General features: G+C 49.2%; 1 protein-coding gene across 2 annotated transcripts in view; it reads left to right on the plus strand.

Moving 5' to 3' along the window:
* The window catches only part of samd11 (sterile alpha motif domain containing 11), a 70,054-nt gene that overhangs the window by 14,212 nt on the left and 35,045 nt on the right, over positions 1–20,797 (plus strand). Inside the window, exons 2-4 of one of the 2 annotated variants that reach the window (XM_030118384.1) lie at positions 4,527–5,290; positions 6,349–6,440; positions 18,193–18,368. In XM_030118384.1, coding sequence (XP_029974244.1) covers positions 4,618–5,290; positions 6,349–6,440; positions 18,193–18,368 — 941 coding nt within the window. In that variant the 5' untranslated portion in view covers positions 4,527–4,617. Of the gene's footprint in view, positions 1–4,526; positions 5,291–6,348; positions 6,441–18,192; positions 18,369–20,797 lie in introns of those variants that run through there. The other variant, XM_030118383.1, reaches the window with a different exon arrangement.

The raw sequence follows: 20,797 nt of genomic DNA on the forward strand, positions 1-20,797 counted from the left end.
TACCAGGTGAAAAACTGCAGACAATATTGCCAAAAATTTGAAAAGCATATTTTTCGGAGGTGAAAAACATCCCCAGAATGAAGACATTTCAAAGGTTTGTTGAGAAAAACCTGAAAATACTTTTTGGTTCGACCCTGGGTCGAAACACCCAAAGTTGCTGTGATGGTTTTGGGACTTTAATCCTTCACCAGATGTTCTGCGTTTGAATTTTTTGTCTTTAACATTGACGTACAACCAAAGGTCCAAAAACATTATCAAATGATCAAAGCTTCAGCAGCCTGTGGCCATGTGTGGCGTTCGATAAGATCTGATCACATGGACGACTGAGGTGTGTGTTGGTGATCTTCAGGCCCTCAAAACCACTGCATGGGCTCAAGAGCACTTCTATTAATCAATGTCTGTGGACACCCTTCATAGAAAGTATGTCAGTGGAAGTTGAAGCAGCCAAATGTGAACAGGATCCAGCGACACTGCAGGCCAGAACTCGTTTCTAATGATCCGAGCCTCAATGGAAAACGCTTCTGTGGGCAGATGAATTAAAATCTTTGAATTCTCTTGAAAAACCACAGCAGACTGAAGGATCCTCTTCAGGCTGCTCAGAAACGACACAGAATCCAGTATTCCTGAAAAATCTGTGGTCATTCACACATCTGGAAAGTCAATCAACCAATAGTGTTAGAACAACATCTCCTCAATGTAAAGCCTGTTGAAAACTTTCAGGTCGACCTTTCTGTAGCAAACAGGAACTCTCCTTCAGCTTGTGTGTTTTGACATTCAGGGAATCTTCATGTCACACAGGAACTGACAAAAAGCAGAGAATGTCGAGTTAAGTTTCTCTCTGCTGACGTTCAGGCTATTAAAATGATCCGGCCCTCTGTGGATGAATTTGGGATGAATGTGACCTCTGAACTGAGACGTTTGACACCTCTGGTCTCGATTCTTGCTCGCTGTGACACAGTCGTGGGTTGACGTTGGGATTTCGTTGTAAGTTTGTGTGGGTTTTTCTCTGCTCTTTGTTGTTTTTTTTTTTTGTTTTTTTTTTACTCTCTTTCTCTTTCAGGCTGTTCCACATTGCAGAAAAGAAAGTAAGAAAAGGTTAAATGAGGTAGAAAGGTTAAAGAGTTTCCCCCCTCATGACAGATAAGCAGCCTGCTGATGGAAAATAAAGCTCATTTATCTGCAGTCGAGCGGCTGAGGACGGTAAAGTGGGCGTGCCGTCACTGCCGGGGTTTTGGGGAACCCCTTCGACACGAGGCGCCCTGGGTGAGTCACGCCGGGGCGGGTGGCGAGCGGGGGCACGGGTGTCCCCTTTATGACGAGTTTCAGCAGGGATCTCCTGCTGGGGCGATCTCCGGCGCCGACGCACAGTCGGCGAGGTTTCCACTGAGACATTTCGATGTGGTGCGATGAAGAGAAAGCCTCCTCCTTTGAAACGCGGTCCTCCACTTCCTGGAAACGGCTTCGTAAACAGACGCCGTAAATGTCAGCAGTTCATGATTTATGTCAGAGCTACTGCTCCGTGCGCTCGCGAGCACGCGGGAAGTGACAATATTGTTGTGTAGAAAAATGTTGCTTCTCTTCAGGAGCGTTAGGAGAGAAAGCAGCAGTTTACTGACATTTGCTCAGGTTCCTTAAAACACAGTGTGGTTATTTTATCTTCCACTCAGCCGATACAGACCGGCAGCCACCAAGAAAAGGAGACATACAATTTAAAAAAGATAAGAATCTGAGATTTTATATAGAGATAAGATTATATGCAGATGATAAACTTAAATATAAGATGTTTATGTGTTGAACCATGACTGTAAACCGTCCACATTACATGTAGAGCAGAAAGCCGACTGACTCCATCTCCATGGAAATTTTGTGAAAATTCATCTTTTCTGAAACGCTGGTTTGAAGATCTGCATCCAGACCTTCTTTCCTTTAAACTCTCAGGATCCGGCCGTCCCGCTTCTCGACCGTGGGCTCGGCCGTCACGGCTCCCCTCGTCCAGGAGGGAAAATGTCAGCCTCCAGTCCGTCCCGGTCTCTGGCGAAGTCCGCTGGCGTGTGTTTTTGCACATGTCTGCAGTGTGTTTGTGCGTTGGCCGGGTCCCTGCTCGGAGGCGCGTTACCAGCAGCGGCCTGGCTCGGGCTCCTGGCCTCCTCGCCGCACCGCTTCCGCCCGCGGCGCGGCGAGGCGCGGCGTGGCGAGCCTCCTTCCTGTGTGTGTCAGGAGCAGTTTGGCCTGATTTATAAGCCCTCGGCACACGGCGGCCCCGGGACCCGCCTCTGCTGCCGGAATGGCTATTCCATGTGTCGGCGGCGGATCCACCTGGGTGGTTCTCCACTGATGGGGGTCAGATGTGGTCTCGCTCTCAAAGCCCCAGAAGCTCGGGGGAACCTGCGCCGCCGCCGCCGCCGCCAGCCGGGGAGGAAGCTCTCGTCCTGAGCTCTCAGCTCTCGCTCCAGTTAAAGCAACAAGTTTGCAGCAGCAGTCACACATATGATCTTTTGTTTTATTTCTACATCTGTTTCCACTCAAATACCGACTAACAAACCTGAATATCGGGTTTTAGCTGATTTAAAAAAAAAACTGGCTTTGGTGAATAAACTATCTTTAATAAGGATTACATTCACAGTGAAACTGTTTAACCACAGAAATGCATTAGTGCCCGGTTGTTTTTATGGATCCTAGTGTGATTAAGACAAACTTCAGAGCTTTCACTGCCATCAAAAAGACTAATTCAGGTTTACACTGTTTGCTTCACAGTCAACAGTCTCATCAGCATAAATATTTAGTTTAAATACAAGTTTTCTGTTTTTCTACTCGTCTCCTCAAAACGCCGAAGCTCCGACGTCCTGGAGTGTTTCCAGTCCGGGCCGCCGCAGCAGGTGAGCGGCAGGGTGAGAGGTCACGGCGGAGTCACCGCAGGTGGAGCAGCTATAACAAATAGAGGGCTGAATATAGACACACGGAGAGGACGTAGCGCCAGCAGAGTGTGGACCTGCGGCCACCTGCCACGGGCGGATCCGGCGGCCGGTGACGTCTGACCGTCTCCCTCTGTCTGCCGAGCGGCTGAAGGTCAGAGCTGAAGCCGTGGAGCGGCTTCATGTGGTCGTTAAGCAGAAGTGTTGGCAGGGGCCGGGTCAGGGCCGGGGGCAGAGGATCTCAGAGGAGAGAGAGAGAGAGACACCACTCACAATCCGGGAGTCTCTTAATTCACACTGAATGCATCTTTTTTGGTCAAGAACTGAAGAATCCAGACCAAAAAACACTGGATTTCTGTGTTGTGATTCCTTTATATTTTGTGTTCTGACGCTACAGGGCGAGATGGGGCGTCGGGCAGCGGAGGCCACAAGGTCACAAAGGCAGACTTGAGATCAGGATCTCGCAGGTTTGAATCCCACAGCTGCTCATCATGACCCTTGACCCCCATCGGCTCCCCGGAGCGCCGTAATGTGGCTTCACCTCCGCATCCTGGAAATAGGAAGGGTCAGTGCTGGGACCATGAATTTCCCCGAGGGGATTAATGAAGGCTGGTTATTTTAGTTGGTTCGTTATAGTGGTTAAAAACGTGGCCCCTCAAGAAACACTCTGGGAGTCAAACCATGACTCACTGTTCATTTTCTCCTGGACTAGATAGTTTTACAGTTGAGAGTTAACATAATAACCTTACAACTCATCAGTTTGCTCACACTGTCAGTGTGTGTAGTGTGTTCTCTCTCTCTCTGTGTGCTTTCATTACAAAACAACCAACAGTATCAACTCATGCTGTGATCGTTTGTGAGTCAAAATGACAGAAATGATATATTTCCACTGGAAACGGAGCCTGACAGCCTCCAGTGCCGCACAGTGGCATGCCTGGCCTGAATTCCTTTAACTGGGATTCGAACTCGAGTCCCTCCGCACTCCGAGTGAAGACTTATCCCTATTCAGACTGAAGAAAGAGCTGAAAACCGTCCTGATCCGGGTGCCGCTGACTCTCCTCGTGCTGGCAGATGCCGGTCGCTGCGCTCCGCGCGCCTCGGCGCCGTCCCTCGCGGGCCCCCCTCGGCGCCCCGCCTCCGCTGTTTAAATGGGCCAAGTTGAGAAGCGGCGGAGAGTGCAAATCTTGTTTGGTCTGTGTCTGTGAACTTCAGCGTGACTTCAGCGACGTGCACACAGCTTAAAAACTAACAACTCCTTCCAAACTTTACACTGTGCCTCATTAATGCTGCGCAAATACGAAGGAGCGCCTCCAGTTTTTGGCTCATGTTTCTGATTAATGGCACATGTCACGTTATGAGCAAGAGAATTATAATATTAGGGCTTTTTTTTTTTAAATCTTATTTTTTTGGCTGTGATTTTTTTGCCACATCTACTCCTTCGCCTCAGTATAGGAGTTTCTTGTTATTGTTGTTTATAAGATTTTATGCAGCATTCTGTTAATATTAAAAATAAACGGATTAAAAGAGCAGAGAAATCAGATATCCGGCGGTGTGTGCGCGCGCGCGCGTGAGTGTGAGTCTGTGTGTGTGTGTGTGTGTGTGTGTGTGTGTGAGTGTGTGCGGGTGATGATCACCGTGGGTAACATAATGTCAGTGGCTCAGGGCTGCCCAGCATGTCAGGTATTAACAGAGCGCGTGTGATTAAATGTGGGAGGTAGGAGCTGCGAGGCTGGCGGAGAGCGCTGCTGCCGCCGCTGCGAGCTGGAAACTACTGAATGGGAATCTATCCGGCAACTTCAGCTTCCCGGGCGACGCGGGGACTCTGCGTAAAACCGAGCGGCGCGTCTCCAAGTGCGGATCAGACGAGCGGGACGCTCAAGTTGGATCGCGCGAGCGGCTTTTCACTTGTTCTCCCGCGAACATGCCTGCCATCAAGAAGGAGCGGCTGGACGGGGACGACATGGCACTGACCGCCTTCAACCAGTCCGAATACCTGGCCCCTTTAAATGCCACCGCCATCCCCGTGGTGACCCCGCATCCGCCGCCCTACGACCACATTTTCGCCCATCACCGCGCGTACTTGGGGCTCCACGACTCGGCGGCGCTGCACCACCAGCACCTCCACCACCACACGGACGACTTGATGCTGGAGAGGTTCTCCTCCATCCCGGACTTCCAGCCCTTCTTCGACAACGGGGAGCCGTGCATCGAGGTGGAGTGCGGGGAGAACAAGGCTCTGCTTTATATCAATAAACTGTGCCAGGGCAGTAAGGGACCCTCCATTAAATACCGGGGCGAGTGGCTCACCCCCAACGAGTTCCAGTTCGTCAGCGGACGGGAGACGGCCAAGGACTGGAAACGGAGTATTAGACACAAAGGTAAGCGGCGATCGGCCCCCGCGTCTCGTTTCCCCCGCTCCGCCGCGAACCGGGAGCCGGCGTGGACGGAGCGGGGTGTGGGTGCCGGCTCGGTACTGAGTTTTGGAGTGAAAGGGTTACAGCAGCCAGTGCGTAAAGGAGACAGATGAGGAAAAAGGCGCAGATCCGGTGGCACGCAGCCTCCGAGTCTCTGACACGGAGTTTGGGCTGCGATCACACGCACGCCGAGCCCGGAGCCACCTGGAGCCGGATGACCGAGGTGAAAAGTTAAACGCGTGGCTGCTCCGGTCCTCTTTTTCCGCGCGTGTGTGTTATTTTCCTCCAGTATTTATGGAGTGAGTCGTTCCGTTAAGTGCAGCTGCGCTCGTGCATGGGTGGAATCACTTTTACGCATTGCATGTTGAGCTTGGAGACACTTTATAAAGTGATGGTGTCTAATATTTCTTATTTCTTCCTTCATCCTACAAAGTGTCTGTCCGGTTTGAGACACATTTATCTCTGAGATCTTTATGTGATTATTATTATTTTATTATTTTTTTAATCAGCAGTGACTTTGGTTCCGGTGTGTGTTTTTTAATGCGGATATTTGTGGCGAACTATTTATATGCTGTAATTACGCATGGTGCGTGCTCGCCCCATCACACACACACACACACACACACACACACACACACACACACACACACACACACACACACACACTCAGAGTCAGTGAGGCAGAACTGACAGGCGTTCAGATGGGTGGGGGAGGGCTGTCGCCCCCAGGTCAAAAATGATAGCCTGATAGTTTAATACAGCGATTCCTATGGACAGATGACAGTCGGCCGCTGTCTCTCTGGGTCACCGCGGTGAACTCTGGCTTTAATTAGACTTCATGTGAATGATGGAAGTCCTGCTGCAGGTAGAAATCCATTTAGTCCCGTACTGCGTCCATCAAATGGCTTTTTAACAATATTTCCTAAAGGATTTGTGGGACGATGAGCCGGACGGACGCCTCTCGGCGTGTTTACTGTCTCCAGAATATTACACATTCACTGAAAGTGTCTCTCTGTTTGCAGGGAAAAGTCTCAAGACTCTTATGTCCAAGGGAATCTTACAGGTGCACCCTCCGATCTGCGACTGTCCCGGGTGTCGTATCTCGTCTCCAGTGGTGAGAACACTTCATTTTCTGTCACGCTGCTTTTATTCTTTTCCTCACATTTCTGTGTGTGTGTGTGTGTGTGTGAGAGAGATCTCATTGTGGGTTTCATTTGATAGACGTGTGAAAGTATTCAAGTGTGATTAGTGGGGGAGAGGTGAGAGGTTAACTGATAGGACGCAGAATGAGCGGTGTTACTTCAAGAAGCCTCAGACTGACGGTTGATTTGTGAGAAGTCGTGCTCTTCATCAAGTTCATTCCTGAAGACTGAGATCCAGTGGAAACACACCTGTGTGTGTGTGTTCTGCCGGTTTTCGTGATAGAAGCCTCCCCTGCTCTGCTGCTGAGTGAGCGTGTGCATATTGAGGCGCTGTCTCTGTGACCTTGGCGGTGAAGACCCTCCGGCTGCGGCGCCCGGCGCCGGCGTTGACACTGATTTCCTGGGCTTGCATATCCGATCCACTCTGGGCCCGTGGCGGGCGCGGCGTGCCAAACAGAGGCGCCGAGACGCCGTTGGTCAACCCCCCCCCCCCCACGTCTCACCTGGCTGTTGAACTTTTGTTTGCCCTGCTGCCCCCCCCCCCCCCCCCCCTTCCCGGGGCTCGGCCGGAGGCTCGGTGCCAAAACCTCCAGGCCTTGCAGGTGTGTCACGATTATGGCATCACCGCTCTGTGTTTTAGTGTGTGTATATGTGTGTGTGTGTGTGTGTGTGTGTGTGTGTGCGTGTGTGTGTCAGCTTTGAGCAAGCACGCTGCCGGCTCACTGCCGCCAAATCTGTTCACACAGGTGCAGCGGGCTGGGAGTGTGAGAGTGTGTGTGTCTGTGCGCGTGTGTGTGTGTGTGTGTGTGTGTGTGTGTGTGTGTGTGTGTGTGTGTGTTTTTATCACCACAGAGCGCATCTGTCGTCGCTCCCAAGCACTAATCTTGAGGGAAGGGTGTAAGAGGCTTAGCGAGCTACTGAGCGTGGCTACTGCTGATTATTGTGTGCGAGGCACGCAAGGCGAGGGCGGGTTTGATAAGCCGGAGGTGTCTGAGTGATACAGGTAAACTGGTGACATTTCCTTCAGCCACGGAGGAAGCCCCGGCGCCGCCACAGCACATCACCGGGGGCAGCTGTTTATTTCGGGATTGGGAGACGCGAGCCCCGTCGGCTTTGGCGTGGGCCGCTCGCAGATATGGGAGCGATTGGCTCGCGGCTCGCCGCGGCTCGTCGGGCTCCGCTTCAATTACAGCCGTGACGGAGAAAACTTAGCGCCTGACGTCAGCGGCGATACGAGGGCTTTAGGGCCGCCGCTGTCGTAGCCTTCGCCTCTCCTCCTCGTCTGCCGCTAAAGCCTAATGTCTGACTACGGCCGTGACACACACACACACTGACACAGAGGCTGAGTGTGTTGGCAGTTCCATGCGAGGCGGCGACGGTTCGGCGGAGCGGGGAAGGCGGCGGGACTTGTATGGCCTGTACTGGCGTCTCCCGTTCTCCCCACTGACTCCCCTCAGGGCATGGCAGCCAGCACTCCCTCGCTGATGAGCTCTCTCTCTCTCTCTCTCTCTCTCTCTCTCTCTCACATACACACACACACACACACACACACACCATCTCCCTCCTGACACAAATTACCTCATGCCGACATTTATTTTCAAAGTTTGACGGCTGAACTTTGAGTGATCTTGCTTCGCTATCGGCGTGAGGCGAGCGATCGTAAAAAGAGCAGCAGCTGGTGGGAAGACGTTCCACCTGCCTGCACTCGACTCGCCCGGGTTAATTTGCCGTGGCTGTTCGGCGCAGCGCGTCGCCGCGGCGCAGCCGAGGGTTCAGATGTGCTGATAACCTTCTTCGTACGTTTACACGACGACGATGCTCGCAGACGCTGAAAATGTAACTTCTGGAAAAGGCTTGAGAAAAAACTGTCAGTCGTTCTTCTGCTCTCGTTCGCAGCGTTTTGTTCTCTGCTGCTTGTGTGTGTAGTTTCATTACAAAAACAGCCAACGGCTCCCACTAGTGGCCCGACATGCTCACTGCACCGTCGTCAGTCTTCCTGCCGTTCCATTGTCAACGCCGTGCTCTTCTCAAACGAAGCGTTTTGCCTTGAATGGTGGTGCGAGGGGGATCCGAGACGCTGCTGTCAGGACGCATGACGTCTCCGTCAGGCCTGTAATTATGTGATTATCAGCTGCTTAAATGAGGCCTCTTTGATGCCACCTTTAACTTTTGGTTGCCGCTTGAAGTTGTTAGACGCTTCCTGAGCCGTCTGATCTTTTTTGCGTGCGATCAATACAATACCAGAAGCTTGTGTGTGTGTGTGTGTGTGTGTGTGTGTGTGTGTGCTGTGGAAGTTTATTCTTAGCTCTGTGTATTTGTGTTTTTGTCTGCACATATGTTTGGGTTAGTTTGTGTCTTTGTGCGTGCATGTCTGCGATTGTTTGTCTGCTCCATTCTGGCTGTGTGTGTGTGTGTGTGTGTGTGTGTGTGTGTGTGTGTGTGTGTGTGTGTGTGTGTGTGTGTGTTCGTTCCTGCTTGTGTGTGTGTGTCTCCTCCCGGGAGAGCTGGGCTTCCTCTGCTCTGTTATTTCAGCGGAACTGGCGGAGGCCGGGAGGAAATTACACTCCCCTCCTCCGGCTCGTAAAGACCTCCTCCAATCAAGGGCTTCTCTCGCAATGTGGAATTAAACACACACCATCACGTATCTGCACACACACACACACACACACACACACACGCACGCACGCACACACGCACCCGTCTCTCTTATAACTTATGGTGTACCTCATTAGATTTTCATAATCCCACATCCAGTCGAGCTAATGGGGAAAGATATTCAAACGTAGACTAAAAGCATGATGAGGAGTGGAGGACGTGATCCGCCGTGCTTCACCGAGCGGCGGATCACGGCGCGGCTGTTTTGTGTACACGCTCACACACATGTTGCCGATGCCATGTTGCCATGGCGACGGCTGGATTGGTCACTGGCCCGGAAGTGCGGAGCCGAGCCCGTGGCCGGATGTGTTTGTGCACGTCTCTGTCAGCGAGACAGGTTAGATATTAGGCGAGTCTCCAGTCAGACGAGCCCTCGGCGTCTCTCCGGCGGGCGATCGATTCGAATCGCGGCGTGAGCCGCGCACGTGAGCAGACCGCTGCCTCTCATTGTCTCCCTATCAATAATTCAGTTAAATTAACCTATTGAAGTTAGAAAATTAGCTATTAGCTTCTGCTAGTGCCCATTTCAATCTGCTTTTGTAGTGTGTGTGTGTGTGTGTGTGTGTGTGTGTGTGTGTGTGTGTGTGTGTATGGGGATCCTGAGAAGATGGGGCGAAAATAAGTAGGAACATCTGTCTATCAGCCGAGTGTGGTTTATCACGACGAGGCCAGCGGCGATGCTTCTTGAAGGCCCTCCTCCTCCCAAACATCTGTATGTGTGTGTGTGTGTGTGTGTGCGTTCTCGTATTTCTATCCTTGTTGGGGCCAAATGTCCCCACAAGGATAGCAAAACGTGAAACGACGTGCCTTGTGGGGACCTTTTCCGGTCCTAAGTAGGAGAAACAGTGTTTTCTTGACCATGTTGTTGTTACTGAAAAAAGTAAAAGTGCAAAAACATTTCTTTAGGGTTAGGCTTTATTGTGGTGTGGGTTAGGGTTAGGGTAAGGGTCAGGGTTAGGGGCTAGACATGAATGGGAATCAATGGAAGGTCCCCACAAGGATAGAAATACGAGACTGTGCGTGTGTGTGTGTGTGTGTGTGTGTGTGTGTGTGTGTGTGTGTGTGTGTGTGTGTGTGTGTGTTTTTGTCCATGTGATTTCCTGTGATGGGAGCAGCCTCGTTCTGCCACTTCAGGCCTTTGGAGACAGGAGCTGTATGACAGATTTCTATACTTCTGTTGATGCAAAGGTCAACAATTCACACGTGAGCAAGAGATACCGCTGTATTTATATTTATATGAATCCGGTGATCATATAGTCCTCAAACCAGGTTCATGTCCCTCTGTAATGTTAAAAACACACTAAAATATCTAAAAGAGGGAATTTAGGTTGTCTTCTGAAAGTGAGAATGCGGCTTTTTTTAAAAACGGCTTCCAAGGTGGGACTTTTTGGAAAATGCTCCGTCACCATGTAGAAACGCTGCGACGCACAGCAGCTGATGGACAATAACAATCCAATATTGCCTTCTGTCCATAGTATGTCCGTACGTGTATGGTTTCATTACACAAATAAATAACAGCACCAACTAGTGGCCTGGCAGGCTAACTACATTGCTTTCATCATTCCTGCCTGTTCCCTCTAAATAGACATTGTTTGCCGTGTGAACTTTTGTCAAACGATACGTTTTCACTTCAAACATCAAGAAATTACGCCAAGACTTCCCTCATCATTTAGACAAAGGAGCGTAGTTTTGATGAATTTTAAGAGTTCACTAAGCCACCTATCTGGTTAATTGTCCTCCTCTTGCTTTTAATGGGCCTGTTTGAAATTTGCTGAACTTTAAATGAGAGTCTGGTCATTACCCGGATTGTATTAAACTCTTGTGAGGGCCAGAGCGACCAGAAAATAACAGTTGAATTTACCAACCACAGCTTCATTCGCGCCTCCACTTCCCCTGTGTTTGTCAAGAGGAAGAAAGGCACAGTCGTTACCTGTCTGTAAAGCTCCCCTGTGGCGACCTCAGTGGGCCTGTACAAACACTGAGAGGGGAGGGGGGGCGGCGGCGGAGGGCGGGAGGGAACCAGGGAGGTGGGAGCCAAGAAACAAGAGGCAAAGGGGAGAGCGGGAGGCGCGCTTGCACGCCTGACTGCACCGGCGCTGACCTCCCAGCGCCGAGCCGGCAGCCTCCCCTCTACCTCCGCCGCCTCTCGCCCTCCGTGCACCGCGCTCCACCCCTCCTCCACCCCCCCTCCATCCCGCCTCTCCACCCCCCCCTTTTGCCTTGTGCCGCTCCAGTGGGCTGAAACTGCCCGCTCGGCTCAGCGCGTGGGGGCCGAGTGCAGGAGAGCATGCGCGTGTGTGTGTGTGTGTGTGTGTGTGTGTGTGTGTGTGTGTGTGTGTGTGTGTGTGTGTGTGTCTGTCTGTGTTCGTTGGTGAGGCGTAGGTCTTGGTCGCATGCCTGTCTGCCCTACAGAGCTTTCTCACTTTTTTTTTCTCTTTCTCTCACATGGCCTTCGACAACCAAAGTGTTGCCAAAAGCATGTATACACACACACACACACACACACACACACACACACACACACACACACACACACACACACACACACACACACATAGACACATGGAATTAAAAGTTACTACAGGTTGATTTATAGTTGCGTTTGTTAAATTCTCAACAGTTCACTACTGAGAAAAACCCGAAAACCCGCCGTTGGAAGAAGTGTTAAAACATCAAATGAAGCTGCTGAAGTTCGTCTCACAACCTGGAAACGAGGATCTCCCCGTCACACGTGTTGTCACATGGTTTTTCAAAGTTTTTTTTGGTGGGGAAATATATGGATTTGTGTTTATTTCCTGGGGAAGACGTGGATGTCTGTCAGTGTGTGAGCGAGTCTTGATGTGCTGGGTGTTTTCCTGTCATCCAGGAACATGCTGCATATGGGTGACAGAGAAAATGCAACTTATCACTCTCAAATGTCAGGATAAGAGCAGAAAAAGTAACACAAGTGACGGGAAAATAATACATTTACCACGGTTGTGTTTGCATGTTTGGTGGAGGAATGCACTTATTCCTGTTCTGTTGTGTAGATAAATGGGTTTTGTGCTGTAGTTTTGAATTTCTTCTGTTTTTTTTTACACTGCTGTGAGTGTGTTTGTCTATACACTGATAATTCCACTATATGCAGATGACTCAATTATAAGATCTACCTTTTTTTCTGGGCCCTGTCCAGTCTGGTCGTGTCTTTGTATGATTTCTTTCACAGTTTTGTCTCTGAACAGTACAGTAATTGCAGATGGGAGTTTCTATTGGCAGTGTCATGGCTTGCGATGGAGAAAAAGACTCCAGTAAAGCATTTTTTTTATGCAGATGACTCCAAATCCTTAATCTAGAATATCAAAGACATCATGTAAACCTGGGTTAGTGGGCAAATCTGATTACTGTGAACCATGTAAACACCTTAATCAAACCATGGCCCTAATCTGATTATTCACAGCAGTCAGGTTATCCGGGTCATGAGTGAATCCTCTCGGTTTGGCTGAATTTGTGTCTAATCACCTTTAATCGATGCACCTGTGAACATGTCAGGACGTCGCCACGAGCGTCTGAGTCACTCTGAATTTCAGGCTCCCGTAAACACGCAGCAGACCAAGCGTTTGTTTTGGCCTTGTTTCAGAGCTCCTATGTTAGTACGGTAATGACCGTGGTGCCCCCCGCCCCACCCCTCCCCCTGCTCCCCCACACCCCTCCCCCTGCTCCCCTCCACCCCCTCATCCGCTGCCGCCGCCGCCGCCGCCGCCGCCTCGCACTCGTTTTTCTTCTCCCTCCTTCCTCTGTCGTCTCCTCGTTCCCCTTCCCCCCTCCGCCCCGAGTGCTCGCGCCAAGTCGGCCCGCCATCCCGCCTCCACACAGACACACACACACACACACACACACACACACACACACGCTGCGAGGTAACGGCAGACAGGCGCGTGACTCATTAGGCATTCGTCCCCCAGGGAGATCGCTGGGGGGGCGCGTGTGAGGGAGAGAGAGCACTGCAGCTGCAGGAATGTCACGGGCAGCTACTGCTGTGTGTGTGTGTGTGTGTGTGTGTGTGTGTGTGTGTGTGTGTGTGTGTGTGTGTGTGTGTTTGTGTGCGTGTGCGTGTGCGTACTAATACTAGTTGGAGCCAGCAGCAGGGTACTGCACCTTTCAGGAAATAACGCAAGGAGAAAAAAGAAGAAGAAGAAAAAAAAAACAGACTTATTAGTCGTCTTTTTCCACCAGGAGCTCATTTAAAAGTCTGAGATGAATTTAGGGAGAAAACATCATGAATTCTGCTTCAATTTAAACGTCCGGTCAGCCATCTCGTTGGCCTTACTGTAGCAGTGACTTCAATCCATGCACTTTTTCACCAGTTCCGAATGATAACGTAAACTTCCTGTGAATTTCTGATCGAAGTCAGCGTCCGTAAGTCGCAGAGCAGATGGATCCAAATCTGCTCGAAGCTCGCCGTGTAACCAACGAACAAACGTGAACAATCACGGAGATGTTTTCTACATACTGTATCTGAAGATGTTCATTTCATTTAGTGAGCTCTGAACATGACTACAGTTCTTCGTAACCCTGACGACACTTTGCGAGTGGAAATGTGGTTTAATGTGATCCTGCCTCCTTCTGAATGTAGTTTATCCTCACCGTTCCAGTTGAGTGGAATATTCAGTGTTTTATAGTCTTCATTTGTTTTAGGAAACATAACAGAACTCTATAGTGAGAATATAAAAGTGTCAGCCCACTGCTTAAAAAAAAAAACCAAACAGCTGTTCCTGCCTCCAGTTACATGTGCGATGCTTGAATGAGGCTTCAGTAAACTGTACTCTGAAAATCAGATTAAGCTCCAATATATGCTTTATCTTTTAAAGCTGATCCTTCCTCTCTGTTGTATTGACGGCTAACTTAAGGCTTCTGGAGCTTCTCGAATGTAGGTCAGCAAAACAGACCCAAACTGGACGAAGAACATGGGAACACCGTCTGGCCTCTGTTTACTCGATGAAAATGGAAAACTGTCATTTGGGGGTTCATCAACACAACAGCGGCGCTCAGAGGAAAAAGGTCCGAGTCCATGTAAACAGTGGAAAATGGTTAGTTCTGGACAATGAACAGTGTTTTCCTCCAGAGTGTCAAGACTCCCAGTCCACATTTGCCTTTTTCACATAAACCTGCATCGTTTTCAAAGTGTTGCCGTGTGAACGCCAAACTATTCCAAAATAAATATGCAAAAACGACGCATTTAACGTCTTATCCCTTCCGCCTGAGTTGAAAGCTCAAACCATCATAATAATAAGAACAATAATATGAAATTATCTGATTTTAACTGTAGCTTTGTCAAATTGTTCTCCACTGTAGGTCTAAACCAAGAGCTTTTTCAGCGTCTCGCTGTTTTTCAGGACTCATTTCTTTTAATCAGTGGTTCCTTCAATCTGTAAAAAAGCAAAACTCCACACAAATTCTGCCTCCTAAATTTTTTACAACAGTGCAGATCAGAGTTTCAGCCTGAAGATCCGGGTCACCTGGCTGTGGATCCTCTGTGAGGAGTTCCCCGCTCGCCCACGCAGAGCCCAGACCAAGCCGAGGCCGGCCGACCAGCGCGGCATTTCTAATAACAGGCTGGCTTCCTGCAACGCAGTCCAAAAGAAGGTGCAACATGTAACTCATTAGCGTGTGTGTGTGTGTGTGTGTGTGTGTGTGTGTGTGTGCGTGTGGGACTATCTCCCAAACGAAACAGTGGTCTTGATAGAAACTGGAAGTGTGACGTGGCTGCTTAATGTGGAGCACATCTCTGGATTTCATTAGATTATCTACAGTTTTATCGACACTTGATTTTCATTTGTGAAGTAAAGTTTCCCCTTTTCTCACGGTCCGAATTTAAGCCTCTCCACGAATCTGAATGAGTGTTTGAAGTTGACATAACGCGTCGTTACAGTATCTCCAGTTCTCAGCTGGTCAGCGTGTCCTGACGTACATGCATCTGCCGCTATATGTGACTGATTTTTTTTCTCTCGTTCTGCTTGTAAATGTGAAGCCCAGATATATTTCTTGGCTGCCTGACTGTCAGACAGAAAGCGTGGGAGGTGATATTCATAGAGGTGCTTTTAGTGGGACTTTTATGAGAGACTTTTTTCCATGGCTGAAAGGAGGTTGACCACACACAGTAAGGTTGCCTCAGCACCACACACACACACTCACACACACACACGCGGTGTACGAGCCGGAGCGCCAGGCGCCCTTCCTCTCGGCGCTCCTCCGTGGGCCGCCAGGGGTGTGTTTTGCTTCATGTTTTGTTTCAGAGAGCCCTCCCTCGTGCTGCGGAAGTGTTGCCGGAAGCAGTGGGAGCTCACCCCCAGTTCTGCGTCAGTGCCACTAAAGAAAGGACTGGGGCTTTCCGGGAGGGGGGGGGGGGGGGTTTGGGGGGCTGCTGTCAGCCTGGGTATGTCACGGCCATGTGGGTGGTTGTCTGCGCACACACACACACACAAACACACACACACACACACACACACCCTGCCACGGTCACGACTGCTCGCCGACAAACTATTCTTGTACACACTCCGACGCTGGCTCGCTTTAGAGGGGAATTCTAAGGAAGACGAACAGGTGTGTGTGTGTATGTGTGTGTGTGAGAGAGCATGCATGTGTTTTTGTGTGTGTGTGTGGGGATGGAGCCGGTAGTGCGCATGTGCGTGCGTGCGTGCGTGCGCCTGCCCCGACAACGTGAAGACAGCAATAAATAGACTCGGAGGTGGAGAATTAGTATTTAGCAGATGTGCGGCGCGACAGATGGAGCCGCGGCTGCGTCCATAAAGGAGCGTCGTCCCGTCGTCCCGACATATTGTTCTGCTCCTGTTTCTGCCCCCCCCCCCCCCCCCCACCCCAACCCCCCCGCTGATGTGGGAGCTCTTCATACCCACTGCCACACATGCTGTGGAAGAATCATGAAGTGATCCACTGTCCTCAAATGCTGCTGCAGAACTTGCTCAGAAAGCTTTAAGAGGAACGAAAAAATAAAAAAAAAAGGGGAGGAAAATCTCTTTTCTAGCGAGGCACAGAAAAAGAGAAATGTGCAGAACTCTGGCCTGCTCGTCCTGGGGGATGTTTTCATCTTTTCTGCCCCCCCCCTCCACCCCCCCTCCCCCCTCCCCCCCTCCCAACTCTTTTTAATGTCTGCCATTTGAGAGACTCCAGAGGGGCTGCACCTGTTTGCCTCTTGGCTAGGAGCCCCCAAATCCCTCCTCCTGCCCCCGCCTGCCACTCATGCTCCTGCTCCTCCTGGGATGGATGGAGCGAGGGGAGGAGGGGACGGGGAGGAGTGGTGGAGTGTGGGGTTGCGTGTGGTGGAAGGGATAGCTGGAGGGCTTGAAGGAGTAAAAGCAGAGATGTAGGCAGAGAGAGAGAGAGAGAGAGAGAGAGAGAGAGAGAGAGAGAGAGAGAGGAAGGGGGAAGACAGTTTTAAATCCGAGTCCACTCTCCCACACTGGACATACCTTTCCTTCCGTGGAGGTAGGTCTCTCCTTCATCTTTTGACTCACCACATTCTCTTTCATTCCTGCGTGTTCTCTCACCTTTTCTCCTCTTCAAACCCACTCTCGCTCTCCCCTGCAAACTTTTCTCTCGGCCCGTCATTCCTTGCTCTTCTCCGATTTCCTTCCCTGACTCAGTCTCTTTCACGCTCTCCGTCTCTCACCCCTCCCGTCGAGGTTCCTCCTCTGCTCCTCTTTCCTCCCTGCCTCCCGTCTCTCTGTGATAGGACCGTGTTAATCTGCAGTGACCTCTTCAGGTCACATTAAAGGTCGCCCAGCTTCACTTCCGAACGTCCCTGAGGCCATACTCTCCGCTTAATCTCTACTTTTCTCTGGAAACTCTTGGCAGCTTTGGGACAAAATAAACACTCAGCGCACCGACCAACTTGTTTTCCCCATCAGTCTGATTTACAGGCAAATAATAATAATAATAATAATAATAATAATAATAATAATAATAATAATAATAACAACGGTGACTGCTGGTTTGGTGCCGTTGGTAGGAGGCTGTTCGGAAGCTGGAGATGTTCACATTTAACCAAATATTTGTTTGCTGGATTAGTTGAATGTGTTTGTTGGATCTTGGCTGTACTCCTTCAATGGCTCCTCCCATCAAAGTGTAAATGGTTTCTTTTCTTCAAGGATTTCTCTGTGAAGTTGAACAAATACTCATCGTTTGTAGGTACGGCTCAAGCTTATCGCCACATATGTTTGAATTTAATTCAGTGTTATTTATATAGTGTGAAATACACGTTTCAATTTCAATGCACTTTTACAGAGAACAACATGAACAATTCCACTTTAGCAAGCAGGGGAGCGGGCAAAAACACATTTTATCAGATTTGAATAGATTTGTGTGTCATCTGTATAAAAATTGAAGTTAACTGAGTGTTTCCTGATGATATTCCCTCCAGGAAGCATGTATATTATGAAAAGTAACGGTCTTAGGACAGAACCCTGTGGAACTCCATGTGTAACATCAGTCTGAGCTGAAGAGTCATTGTTGTAATGAACAAAGTGGAATCTCTGTGGTTACTAGTTTGCTTCCTTTAATCTCAATGATTTTCTGAATTTTTATTGAAGCAGGTGTTTAGCTGCACAAAAATGTAGAATCTATCTGTCACATGAACCTTTGTTTTGGTCTTTTCTAAAAAATCTTTTCTCGACTAAATATTTTGGGGATGGTTTGACTTGTCCTCCAGTCTCATGATTGTGAGTTCAGTCCCCGGCTCCTGGTGAACAGGAGCAGGAACACAATTTATTTCCAGTGCTGTTCTTTAACCATCGTTAGTGGCAGCTCACTATTGGTTTTGTGTGTGTGAATGTGTGAATGTGACATGTAAAGTGCTTTGACACTTCTAGAAGTGGTGAAAACACCCAAAAAGTAAAGTCCCATGAATCTGGTCGTCAGTCAGAATGTAAGCTTCAGCTTGAGTTTCGTACCATCTGTACATCCTGAGAGATCTCTGAGAAAACTGTGGGCAGTGAATGCCTCGTACCTCCATTTCTTGGACCTGTAAACGCCGTTGCTAAAGTGTCTTCTTTTCTGCGTGACATGTTTTCGCAGAACCGCGGGCGCTTGGCAGAGAAACGCACCATCCCTCTTCCACCCAACCGAGTGCCCAAGAAGGAGCTGGCCTCCATCTTCAGCAGCGACGACAGCGAAGGCAGCGAGCGGGCCAGTGGAGATCATGCCCACATCAAACAGGAGGACGAGCTGCATTACAGTATCATGAGAAAGAGGTGAGGCACCTGCGAGAGCCGTGGAGAAACATTTGGGTGTCCTGGTCGAGCTCTGACTCTGAAATACTGGATTATAATGAGTGTAGTGAAAAATTGTCAGTTTTGGATCATACTGATTAATTTCTGTATCTTTTTACCGACTCTGCTTCTCTTTGCATCCTGAAAAAGTAATATCACCTCAGACGTGTGTTCCATCAGAAGTGATTTCAAGATAAATTTGAAGTGTTAGAGGCTCAGTTTTAGACGAACAGACGGGGGAAAAAAAAGCCCTGTTTCTAAAATATACGTGGGACTTTTTGCTTTGGGTTGTCTGAAGGAAGCTGTTGAGCTTTGGAAGTGTTAATTGGTTTGTTGGTTTGTGTTTTGTTTCTCGTGCCAAGTCTTGGCGTATCCGTCTCGGCTCGATATTGAAAGACTGAGTCACCTGAGTCACCGCTGCCTGCATTGTTCCCTCCAGTGCGGCGGTTTGATCATCCAGCGTTGAATATAAAACATTTACTGTTATCATTTACGGCCGAGTCTTTATGTTGCATTATTGCAGTTTCTCAATTGAAGTCATGAAACAACAATCTTTAGAATCTCCTTTTATGTCGACGAGCCTCTATTTTTCATGCCCAATTAACTGCAGTATCGAGCTGCGACTAAGACTAGAAAAAAAAAGAAAACAAAACAGCCTATTAAAAAAGTAAAAGTAATAAGAGGAAGTGGCACTTGCTTCCTCAAAAACACTTGAACAGTGAAAACGCAGCGTCTGACATGCATTCAGAAACAATCAGTGTCTGCATCCTCTTTCTATTAATGTTTATGCAACAATAATAACACCACGACTACCGCCGCTTCTGCTACTTCTTCAGCATTTCTGCCACCGCTGTCTGAACTGACATTGTTTTCATAACATTTCTGAGGAATGACCGAAAACGCAAGAATGAGGCGCCTTCACATGGAGCGTTGCTGTGTAAACAGGGCCTCATACGAGCTAAATGATGCAGTTTACACAAGTATTCAAACTTTGTTTTCTTGTGTTTGAATCAATAAATGCCTGGAAGTCGTTAGCACTGATGCGGAGACGCCAACACATTCTGACGTCTTCGTTGACGTCGCTGTGAGAAGTGAATAATCACGTTCGCTCACGCGCCAGGTTACAGTAAGGTCATCTCATTAAGTCCACTCAAGCGGGCTCCGGGGAGCGCCGTCTCTCTCTGAAGCTGTGGGAATACGACCTAAGCCCAAATGAGATTATAATTTTTTTTTTTTTTTCCCTCTGCTGTCATTGCCGTTGGTGGAGACAGTAAAGTCAACTGAATGATTATCACATGGATTATGCGATTACTTGGTGTGTACATAAACTGATTTGTATCATTTGGGAGTGGGAGAGCGTATAGACAGATATAACGCAGAATCTGTTCATTGATTAACCTCAGAAAGTCCCCGGCTGCGTTATAAGCAGCTTGTTCAACCTCATTACAGGAGGGGATGTTTTTCATGTCTCGAGACTCGCGTGTGACACGGCGGACAGCACGGCAACTGTGAAGCTTTAAATGGATCCACTAACCTCATTTAAGAGGGCTTCCCCTCCCCCTGACACTTGTGCCGCTGGCGTGTTAAGATGATAATGAATTTAAAGAACACTTATGAGTAATATGTCAGGCTTTTACCCTTTGAAAGGCGACGGACTCGCTGGAGCCGCAGCTCCGGTCTGTCGTGGGCATCCGTCTCAGTCCTGCTTTATCCCCCAATGTGGGCCTGGACGAACGGGGTAATGGGATGTCCAATCATGGAAATGTGATTTCCATTGACCGCAGCTTCGTAAGTGAGTCGTAGAAGGGTCTTAACAAATTGGATTTGGCCGATGGATGTGAAAAATACGGGCCTTCTGTACACATGTGTGAGTGTGTCTGTGCTGTCTCATCCTCACATCATCGAGGATGGCAGTCGCACCGTCACACCCGCCCCATCGGTGCAGCCTGGATACTGTAACTGTACTTTTTTTCTTTCTTCTTACTTCATGGAGAGAAAAAAAAACAACAACTCACGGCATAAAGCGGATAAATAAACACGGTCGTATCCCGAAAGGCAGTGATTGAGGTGAAGAGTTCAGTTGGCTTAAAGCCGCTGCACGCTGTGCGGTTTCGGCCGTCCCACGCCGGTGACGAACGACTTTGGTGACATCTTGGAGGGCGCTTAAAGGCGGCCGTTGTCACGGTTGTGCAGCTACAGACAGCCTGGGAGAATCTTCTGACAGTTTCAGAAATCTCAACATCCCTCGCTACGCCGCACAGCGCGAACGCGACCACGAGCCACGGCTGCTAACAACCGAAGAAGTGCAGCAGGAGGCGAAATGATGAAAACTTTTCTGTTGTTGTGGATTAAATTGGTTGTCACCTCTGATTCAGTGGATTCAAACATCATGCAGACAAACTTATCTTCGA

Source organism: Salarias fasciatus, chromosome 20 (assembly GCF_902148845.1).
Source record: "Salarias fasciatus chromosome 20, fSalaFa1.1, whole genome shotgun sequence".
NCBI lineage: Eukaryota > Metazoa > Chordata > Actinopteri > Blenniiformes > Blenniidae > Salarias > Salarias fasciatus.